Below are 10,777 nucleotides of genomic sequence, written 5' to 3' on the forward strand. Positions count from 1 at the left end.
CAATGGGAAGTCTTGCAGGAAACGAAGGACATTGGAGGACCTTACTATAATGATTTTTGAGGAGATAGAACTTGATTTGAATTATATTTTTGTGGTGTGATCATGATCATCCTCTTCACGACTCGATCTTAGGATTTCTACGGGGATATTATCTGTTGTTTTGTTGCCCCGAGTTCACTTGAAGATCTAATACATATGATATTTGATAACTTTATAATTTTTTGAGACTTTTTTGTAATGTTTCGGGAGATTTGATTTTGGTGACTAGTCTTGGACCAAGATACTCGATGTTCTTTTATTTCATTAAGTTATGCTCTAATGATTTAGTATTTTGTGCTAATTAATTATTGTGTTGTGAATTAGTGGCATAGCTATCTTGTGTTGTAAGAGATGTTTACTTTTATTGTTTAGCCTTCTAGTCAGGGGGTAGGAGTAATCCTTTCAACTTATTTTCCTGTTAAATAAGTTTGAGGAGACGCTCCGAGTTAATTACTAATTAATTAATTTCGAGAGCGTTACAACCTTCATGGTAATCGTTATCTTGTGATTTTGAGGCTCGTTTGCATTTGTTTAGCTGCTTTTACCGTTCTATTGATTTTACATAAATGGGCGGTGGAAGTTTTCTAGCAACGTGTGGTGCTTATGAGTTACCATTGAAAATTTGGAGGAGCTTCATCATGAGTTCAACATGCCCAAGTTTCTTGTGTTAGTAGTCATGGCAAAGGTGAAGGGATTATGGGTGTCGAGGGTGCCCACGTGGTATGCTTGTCCAAGGAACGCTTCAAGGCAAGCCTCTATCTGCCCATTTCTTGCATCGCTAGGAAGTTGTTTAGAGAATGCCTCTTGTCAAATTACGACTTGTTTATTAAATAGGTTATGCGGGTTGGGTCAAATTAATCCAACACAACTTGTTATGAAAGAGGTTATGTGCATCGTTTTGTGTTACACATGTATTTAAATGGGTTGTGTGAGTTGACTCGATCCAAACCTAATATGCCAATTCGAATTGCCAACCCTATTCCATAGCCTTTCTCCCCCTCCCAACAATCTTAAAACCCTCATGATCTATATTTTCCTGCCATGCTTTGTTATATCTGCCACAAAAAAAAAAAAAAAATCCCTTAAAAAGACAAGGGAAAAAAAGAAAGGGGAAGAAGGGGGGAGTTTATCGCTTTGTCATCCTCAAAGATAAGCAGTCCCTCGCAAGCCTCTTAAGCACAAAGCCCTATCTGTCCACAAAACCGCAATAACTTAATCCATCCCAGCCTGGTTCAACAATCTAATCTGCAAGCGCTTGTCACCTTCCCACCTCCTCCTCCTCCTCTACACTCCCGTGCCTTCCTTCATACTCCAAAACACACCCATCACCTCCCTTAACATCTTATACTATCACTCTGTTTACTACAAGAACAAACCTCCCGCCACCACAATAAGAAATTAAGCCGTATAGTATGTCCAGAAAAGGAGGAGCAGCATCGTCTCTTCAAAAGGACGCCCCATGGAGAGCGGCATCCTCTGCAAAGCCCATCCCCAAAATTCACCACACCCCTGTGCTGCGCGTCCCCCAATCTCCCGCTTCCAATTATGCCCTCTCCGTCATGAAGGTCAACTCTTTTCTCTCTCTCTCTCTCACTCTGTACACCCTCGCACACATGTATGTTTTTGAATTTTGGGTGTTAGTTTTGGTGGGTTTATTTAGTTGGTAGTGTTTATTGCTGTAATGGGTTATATTATTCATTTCCGAGTTTCTGTGTTTGCCGTTGTGGGGGGTTTTTTGCAGCATCCGAATCCGATCGGAAGTGGTTTAGCAATGGAAGCCATAGTGGAAGCGGCGGGACCAGAGTGCATTGTCCCAGGGCAGATGAAACCCATCAAATTAGTCGGCGTCAAGGTTCTTCTTTTTCATTAGAAAGATGGTTTTATTTAAATTTAGTTTATTTTTACACTTTGAATTTGCAAATTTGACGAATTAGTAAGTGGGTTCCTTTCTGATTCCACAATTCTTACATGATCGAGCGCGATTGATTTTCATTGGTCAATTTGTGGTATCATAGATGTCTTGTGGAGAAGATTTCTTTTGGCACTTGTGAGTGTGACATAGCTAAAACTAAGTTCAGCTTTACAATGTATCGAACGCTAGGTTTCAACTGAGGGCACTTGAGTGCTAAAAATGAATGGAAAATCCATTTGTTGTATCTTCAGTTGATAGTTCATTGTTTGTTTCTTCCTATTAGCTTCCCTCAGCTGCGGCAGCTTTTCTTGTTAAGGCTCTGGGTTGTGGTGGAATTCATGGAATATCATTATACAACTTCAAAACTCAAGGTTTTGGTGAGGTGTTGTTCAGCTTTTAAATATGTTTTAGACATGTTCGAGATTTGGCCTAATTTTGCAGCTGCAAACAATAGTAAAACAATGTTGAATGATAACTGTACATACGTGTGCGTGCATGTGTGTGTGGTGTTTAACAGTTTCTTTAGAAAAATTACGTAAATCTGTCATAAGGCTGAACTGTCCTAGATAAATAAAGTATTCTTTTTTTATTAGTCTTGTAATGGGTATAACCAGGGGTGAACGGCTATATTGTCTTCAAGTGTTTGACACTAAAAATAAGGAACTTGTTCTACAGATCATATTCTTGGACATGAACTAGACTTTGTTTTAAAGTGAAAGTATATGAGAAGTTATATTTACTAAACTGAGAGGCATGAGTCTCATGAGCATTCACCACTTACTCTTTTTTGGAATAAATTGTTCTGGTAATGTGATTGGATACATTAGCTGCCGACACAGGGCTTCACTAGGACATATGTAATTTCCTTTACCACCTCTGTCATGTTTTTCTCCTTCCTCAGGGTGGTTAATCGCTTTTAAAAGGGCAGCAGTTGTAGCTTCAAATTTCTTTTCCTAGGCTTTTATATCCGATGATAAAGGCGATTATGCACTGTTAAACACTTCCAAACCAGCTATCCTAAGACATCAGTGCACCCATATCATGTGTAATAGTAAACTGATGTGATATTTGCCCAGATTGTGTGCCATGTCCAGAATTTAGGACATGACGGGTTTAAGACGAGCATAGTGCAGCATGGGCGGATGTCTCCTACAAGATATATTAGGTTTCTGAATGATTTGAAAGTTTTGTTTGGTCATGGTAGACAGTATTAAAAATGGTTGAAGACCAAGATTGCAAGGACATTGTCTTTGTTAACTTGTACAATTATAGGAAACTTCTGCCATGATTCCATGTTATTTGTTGTTTCTGAGCTACTAAAGGTTGGTGGTGGTTACGGGTAGATTGTCTGTGGCAGATTTATAGTAATCCATCATCTTCATTGAAGATTTCTGTTCCCACTAGATCTCTCTCTCTCTCTCTCTCTCTCTCAAGAAAGTAGTAATTTATTCAATAATATCGTAACTAGATTACTTATGTTGATTTTGTGCAACATGGCAAGGATACTCTCTAAGAGAGAGCATTCAGACTCGTTAAATAATTAGTGTGTTGATTGGTTAAAGCTTTGTTTTGCTTTCTCTTGGAAGTTGTTTGTTCTGTCTGTTCTTTTTTCAGTTTTATTTAAGTCATCAATTTTAATTTTTAATATTGACTTTGTGACAATGAATGATGTAATTTAGGTTTATGCTGTGTTCCATGTTATCACATGGAAGGCTGTAATTGCTTTTGATGCTCTCTGAGATAGTTTTGGAGTATCATTTTCTAAATGTTACTTTGGGTTTGAAACTTGGCAAGCTTTTTCAGTTCATTCGCATTATATTTTGCATATTGTGTTTTTTTATAACTAGTTTTGCTTCACATGCATATTCTTCTGTTGTTTTCTTGTTGATGATTTGTCTTTTGCATATTGACAGGTATGGCCTATAGATGTCAACCTGAAATTTTTGGAACCAGTTGGACGAGAACTCAAGTCGATTGGGAAGGTAAAACTTCCTGTTTCTAGATTTGTTTTCTTCTCTCCATTAACTTTTTAACGATTAAATGAAAATAAAGTGTTCACAAATTAAGTTTGTTCATGTATCTGATATTGGTGAAATAGTTTGGAGCCAAAACATGTATAATAATATCCATATGGGTAGGCCAAAGAGATTCCTAGATTATATGTAACTCCTGTTCTGAATCCTCAAATCAGTTAAAGGACTGGTCATTTCCAATTTTCAGTCCCTTGAAGTTGTACTGGCAATTTACATTCTCTGATTTAGCTTTTGTGTGTGTGGGATACTCAATAGTGAATTATAATGTTGACAAATTGTGCATGTATTCATTCATTGATTTGACAGTGGATACACAAGTGCAACATATTCTTTATGACTGCTATCTGTTTTCTGTGGGTTTTTGTCATAAGTAGTTGATATTTTCATTTTATTTTTATTTCTAAGTAGTTAGCTGTCAGGAGAGAAAAAGTAATGCAGCTTTCATCCATCACACATGAAATTCAGCATTTCTGGCAGTATTTCATGATCAACTTGGTTACTCGATCATTTCTTTGATGCAGTTCATGGATGACGCGGTGAACCTCATGAACAAATCATTTATAGATCGCTAGTGGCATTTGGTTTTGAGACAACAGTTGGCTGCGCATTTCGACTCAACAAGATTTTGTACTATTATTCCAATGAGCAGAAGCTAGCCAGGCAGTGTGACTGTAAATAACATCTCAAATAAGTTGTAGGTCAGAAGTGGGTGACTTTAAATTGGATGGGGAAATTCAAAGGATTCAATCTCTCCGATGCTCTCTGGGCTCGATATTTTTCCCCCGGTTAGATACTGAGTAACTGTGTTGGCATGTTTGTCTTGAATTCATATTGATATGCTTGAGTCAGGTGTGGAGTATATTTATATAGTTTTGCCGTTTTTGAAAGCGTACTTGAAGATGTTTTGATTGATTTTCTTTTTCTATTTAATTTATGGAGTGCCTACAGCCTATAAAATGTCACCACATTCTGCAGAAAGCAATATTCTAATCATTTTGTGAAGAAAGCATTTCCCAGGATGATTTCATTGGTGTCTTCATTACAAACAAAATCTATCAGTTCATGAGCGGAAACGCTGGTATTATCCTGTTTGGAGCTGTTCTATTCATCTTCATTAGGGTTCAGAAGGTAGCAGAAAATAAACACACTGAAGCTGAATGATTGAGAAAAATATACAGGTACCAAAAGTTGATGCACGCAGGGTGGGGAAGAGGTTTGAAATCTCTTTTTGATATGACCCATGAACTTAATATGAACATAATACAAAATTAATAAGTTAGGATCGAAGGGTTTGACATATTTAATTAAATGGATTGGGTTATGATTTATCTATATGGTCTTAGTACTCATGCATCGACACAACCTGAATGTAACAAACAACATTTAAGCTTGACAATATTTCACACGATCCGCACACCTAATACGAAATTAGTAAGGTAGGGTTGAGGACATGGCCGGCAATTTTGATACGACCCGCGAACCCGGCACGAAAAAACAAGTATCGAGTTTGGGCTTATCGGATTCGGGTCGTAATCGGGTCTACCCGATTAAGACCCGGTAATTTCGTGTCTAACGGGTCTACCCGGCGGGTCTGGCTTGTTGACCTGCTAGACCCGGTTTTTTTTTTTTTTTTTTTTTTTTCTTCTCTGCAAGATAAGCCGATAGCGATAAGGCAGTGCCTCTGCCCTACTGCCTCTCTCACAGTCTCACTCTCTCAACAAGTCTCGGTCTCTCACTCTCCCTCCATCTCCCTCTCGACTCTCTCGTCTCGGCTCTCTCTCTCTCGGGTCTCCCTCCTCGCCGTCGAGGGGGGATTAAGAATAGTAAAATCACCCTGCATAAAGACAAAATTGGAGCTTCTTGAGTCAGATTCCATGCTGGAATGAGAGTTCTCCTTCTCGATTTTGACCCTTTCTCGTCTATGCTTCTTACTGCCTTCAGTCCGTCCCTTTCCCTGCTGACCCTTTTGAGCTGAATTACCCAAACTCTTCCCGCAGCTATTCTTAATCCTGCTCTTCTCTCGTACATACCCCAACATCTATTCTCTCTTTTAAGTGAAGAGAGAATAAACCAGAAGAAGTAAGAAGCAAGAGAAAGAAAGCCCCAAAACAAGGAACAAAGGAAGATGATGTGAATACTAAGGAAAGAAGAACGGAGGAATAGATGCTGTGAGTGTAGGCAGAGAGGAGAAAGTGAAAAAAAAAAAAAAAAAAAAAAGCAAACCAATTCTTAATTTTTTTTAGAAACACGAAAATTTTTAATTGGAAAAAAATGCATTTGTTAAATTTTTTTATTTAACGGGTCGTGTCTACCCGATTAGACCCGGTTATTTTAAACGGGTAAAACGGGTCGTGTCGGGTTACCTGGCTATTTTCGTATCATAATCGTGTCAGACCCGATTACCCGTTTAGCTAAACGGGTCGTGTCTGTGTATAGGCTAATCGTGTAACGGGTACCCGCGGGTCGTAATCGGGTCGTGTCAAGTACCCATTTTGCCACCCCTAGTTGAGGAGTCTGACGTGTTTAATTAAATAAACCAAATTATGGTTGAGTAATATAGTCTTATACTGATCATGTGTTAACATAACTTAAACCCGATATGCAAATACAAATTGTCACCTGTGAGAAAATCTAAATTTGTTGTCTCCATTAACTATTAAACACCTGGAGTTTAATAGTGAGCGGAGACAAACACTATCTATGACAAATACTATCTATGCCTTCCCCTACTTGCTAGTAGAGCCAAAAAATGGTGCTGCAAAAAGGGAGATAGAACTCCATGCATTCTTAAGGAATGAAATTATATAAAATTCATGGCATGGCCTAATTTAAACGTTATTAGCATGGATTATGGATATATTAGCCAATGGTGGAGTTCCCACAAACTAGTGTTGTCCACCTATCTTGCCATGTAATATTTTCTGGAAACCCTCGCTTTTTCTCCTGTTTTTTCCCAACTCTTTTGGCCACCATGTTCCTCGTATAAAAGGACCTGAAATCTCTGAGCTTGTTGCAAACGATAATGGCTTATCAAGCAGCCATGAAAGGAGAGAATTTGCGCAAAGGGCCTTGGCTCGAAGAGGAAGATGAGCGGCTTACGAGCTTTGTCTCCCTTATGGGGGAAAGGAGGTGGGATTCCTTGGGGAGAGCATCAGGTATGATTCATCACATGAATGGACAGATCAGTTCATTCATTGTTTGTTTCATGACATAATTAACTTAGCTTATAATGGAGAAGTTGTTTACATTTAGGTCTACAAAGGAGTGGTAAAAGCTGCAGATTGTGGTGGCTCAACTATCTTCGTCCCAATCTTAAGCATGGCGATATATGCATCGAAGAAGAGCGGATTATTCTTCAACTTCAAGAGCTATGGGGTAACAAGTAAGCTTCTTTCCAGTTTATCGGTTAAAAAATACTATTTAATAGATTGTTATACATATACGACTCTTATACAACTGGCCTGATGTGGCAGTGAAAATCAGCCCTTAATTTTCATTTTATACAAGTTCTTGTTGATTCAAATATTACAGTCATCCCAGTTATTTCACAGTCATATATACAACAGTTTACTTCGGTTACAATAAGGTTACAAAACCCGAGTTGGGTACGGATTTTGTTTACCAATTGTTGTTTTTGTAGGTGGGCAAGGATTGCTAGAAGGTTGCCGGGAAGAACAGATAATGAGATCAAGAATTACTGGATGACTCATTTAAGGAAGAAAGCACTTGCTCAACAAGGTGCATGCAACACGCGCATTTTGTTCTCCTTCCAAACATTATAACCATGAGAAATGTTACTCACACTCGTATACTCCTTAACATAACTTTTAAAATTACTATTAGGTTTCGGATCGATCACTTTTACATTTTAATCCAATGGTAATTTTAAAAGTCACGTTTGCCATTGGGATCCTACTTAATACTAACAATTGTTTTCTCCACATGCAGGGAACTTTCATTACAGACTAAACAATATTATTGCTGAACAAGAATATTTATTCTTTCAAAAAGGTGAAATGGGTGCCTTAAAATATAACTGTGGAAACATTAAGGGATCTGTAGAGGAGTATTGCAGCACCAAAAACGAAAGCTTGGATGGTGTGGGGTTATCAAACCCTGGATTGACTAGTTCTCCATATGAGGCAAGGTTAATATCGGATTGGATCTCGGAGCTGTCAAATGATCATCAAAGTGAAACAAAACATCACGAGGGCTGTAATAGCGTGGAGACATGTTTGTGTTATCCGACATGGATTCCAGATGATAGCATTAATGTATGGAACCATTCAAGCTCCCTGTGGGAGATGGATTAAGCTGACATTTACTGTCATGAGATGTGGATGGATGTATGGAACATTCAAACTGTAAAACATGAGTCATGTGTTGGATCATGCATTACCCATATCATATGATTGTGTGTGTGTATATATATATATGGTTGTTCCAAGTGCCCAGCTATATTTCCTAAGTAAAGACCAAATTAGGTGACTTTGTAATTTACTCTCTCTCTCACTCAAAAGTAGTATGCTTTTGCTTTTTCTTTTTTCTTATGATCACTCCATGCATGAGTAGGGCAACAAAGTGTTGCAAAGGGATATTTAGAAGTAAATTAAATTGCATAGATAACTTTTGTAATTCTACGAAATCAAAGTCCATATATATATATATATAGAGAGAGAGAGAGAGAGAGAGAGAGAGGTCTTAATTCCATTAATGATAAAATAGAATGTAAAGTAACAAATTGAAATTGATGTTGATGTTGCACCAAGATTTTCAATTAGAATGTGAAGTAAACAAATTGAGATATGAAGTGTCACCACCTAGGGCTAGGGCGGTAATCGACTAGCTAGTAGAGCCGAGCGTTGAATTCTCAAACCTAGCTAGTTCATTTAATTTTGTTTTCAACACGATTTGAGCTTGAGTTTGTCACTGAGGTAGATAATTTATTCAAACTTGATTTATTTCTTTTTGAATGAACACAAACTTATTCATTAACTACTCAATTAAGTCTTTCATTGTTTTTATAAGAGTAAATATCGATGTTATTTATTTATATTATTTTTCAAAAATTCATACTAATTATTAGTTACTTAATTATTTGTTAAGATTTTATCACTCAAATTAAGTAGATAAGTTAGTTTTTATTTATAATATATAAAAATAACTCCATCAATCTTGTATTTGTAATAAATCATACATAACTTTTATGATAAAATAAACTATTTATACTATATCTCATAATAATATCTGAAATCTTAAACAATTGAATCTCAAATTTTTGTAAGCATGTTTTACAATATATACATACACACATTCATCATACACGCACACGCGTAGTGTAAATTGGGTATTTTGCACCCTCTAATAGGAAGTAGATACTTCAATTTGAAATACCAAAAAATAATATAACCTTTCACACCAAATAATTTTATTTCTTTTGACCAAATACATCATAGACAAAATATCCATTAATAAAACTATTTGATCCACCGTCTTGGTTGATTTTGAAAACTCTAGTGTTAAGGGCTCGTAGGTAGGTGGGGGGTTCGGTGGTAGGTGGTGGGCGTTGGGTTAGTAGAATAAATGGAAAAGTTAATGGGAGTGATTTGAGTTAAAGATATAATATTTTCATCTTCATCGTATTCGATGTTTTTACCTGATGTGTCAAATTTCAATTGAAAACTGTACAATGAAGTTTTACACTACATCCTGATATAATGGACTCTCTTAAAACTCATAATCACAAGGATTCAAGTTATATGTGTCCTATTAGAAAGAAAATTCACTTTGATCTTTTTTAAATATTTAAGATGCATGTTCTCGTTACAACTTAAAAAATAATATTGTAGATGATAATACAAATGAAGTGATATAAGTTGAACTAAGTTTATAAGAGTTTACTTGAAAAAAAAAAAAAAAAAAAAGTTTATAGGAGATTAACTTATTTAACAAATGAGTATATATAAAATTTTTTTCAAGTTCAATTTATTTATAGATAAAGTAAACCCGAATTGAGTTCATTTATACTCATCGACTTGGACCTATTTATGAAAAGATGGGTTCAATTGGAGTGTAGTGTGTTAGCTTTTTCATAATTCACAAGTTGAGCAGTCTGCAATATAATAAACTGATTGTAATCAGAACGGGCCATATGGGTTGGTCAATCGCAATAAAGAAGCAGAAGATAATATTATCCATTTGGCAAAAGATCATGAGATGAGAGGCGGATAAGCCAATTTAAACTCAACAATATAACTAAAGCCTAAGTAGACATCACAAACTTTTAAGGAAAAAATATCTTCTAGATCTTTATATGTCTTGAGAACCTGAATTTGGTATTAAAACCAAACAGGAATACATTATCTCCTATCCAACCTTAGACTGAATAGATATAAAGTTAAAAGCCCACTACATTCTTTAACATCGAGAGAGAGAGAGAGAGAGAGGTCTTTTATTAATTAATTTAAATTAGTCAAGAACTCCATGGGAAGAAGTACATTATATATAGTTTATCCATATCCAATAACTTGTTTTTTTTTTTATATTATTTAATTCTTAAATTAAATAAAAGGGATACCATAAGTTAGGAACTCAAACAACAAGTTGTTCGGTTCATAGAAAAATGAAAAGTTGTCCTTTCTATAGTGGAGGACAAAAGTTCTATCTCTGCCATACTTAGCATCTATGGATTGATTTGTAAGAAATTTCATTTAAAGTATGTCCATTTATGTCACATATATTATTATAATTATAAAATTATGGTGTTCAATAATTTATTCCAATTAAAGCTTAT

At 36.2% G+C, this 10,777-nt stretch overlaps 2 protein-coding genes across 2 annotated transcripts; both read left to right on the top strand.

The window, feature by feature from the left end:
- Window positions 1–1,144: 1,144 nt before the first annotated feature.
- On the top strand, window positions 1,145–4,876 carry LOC132162655 (uncharacterized). Its single transcript, XM_059572938.1, has 4 exons — window positions 1,145–1,604; window positions 1,781–1,891; window positions 3,865–3,933; window positions 4,506–4,876. Exons 1-4 carry the CDS (start codon window positions 1,452–1,454, stop codon window positions 4,554–4,556), a joined length of 384 nt encoding a protein of 127 aa, XP_059428921.1. The 5' UTR covers window positions 1,145–1,451; the 3' UTR covers window positions 4,557–4,876.
- A 2,121-nt stretch (window positions 4,877–6,997) lies between these two features.
- On the top strand, window positions 6,998–8,315 carry LOC132162656 (transcription factor MYB27-like). Its single transcript, XM_059572939.1, has 4 exons — window positions 6,998–7,139; window positions 7,237–7,366; window positions 7,625–7,722; window positions 7,933–8,315. Exons 1-4 carry the CDS (start codon window positions 7,007–7,009, stop codon window positions 8,295–8,297), a joined length of 726 nt encoding a protein of 241 aa, XP_059428922.1. The 5' UTR covers window positions 6,998–7,006; the 3' UTR covers window positions 8,298–8,315.
- Window positions 8,316–10,777: the final 2,462 nt, after the last annotated feature.

Source organism: Corylus avellana, chromosome ca9 (assembly GCF_901000735.1).
Source record: "Corylus avellana chromosome ca9, CavTom2PMs-1.0".
NCBI lineage: Eukaryota > Viridiplantae > Streptophyta > Magnoliopsida > Fagales > Betulaceae > Corylus > Corylus avellana.

Coding starts and splice junctions, on each gene's coding strand:
- LOC132162655 (XM_059572938.1), top strand. CDS start 1,452: ATGTCCAGAAAAGGAGGAGCAGCATCGTCTCTTCAAAAGGACGCCCCA. Junction 1,892..3,864: donor TCAAATTAGTCGGCGTCAAG/GTTCTTCTTTTT, acceptor GCATATTGACAG/GTATGGCCTATAGATGTCAA. Junction 3,934..4,505: donor AACTCAAGTCGATTGGGAAG/GTAAAACTTCCT, acceptor TCTTTGATGCAG/TTCATGGATGACGCGGTGAA.
- LOC132162656 (XM_059572939.1), top strand. CDS start 7,007: ATGGCTTATCAAGCAGCCATGAAAGGAGAGAATTTGCGCAAAGGGCCT. Junction 7,140..7,236: donor TTCCTTGGGGAGAGCATCAG/GTATGATTCATC, acceptor GTTTACATTTAG/GTCTACAAAGGAGTGGTAAA. Junction 7,723..7,932: donor GAAAGCACTTGCTCAACAAG/GTGCATGCAACA, acceptor CTCCACATGCAG/GGAACTTTCATTACAGACTA.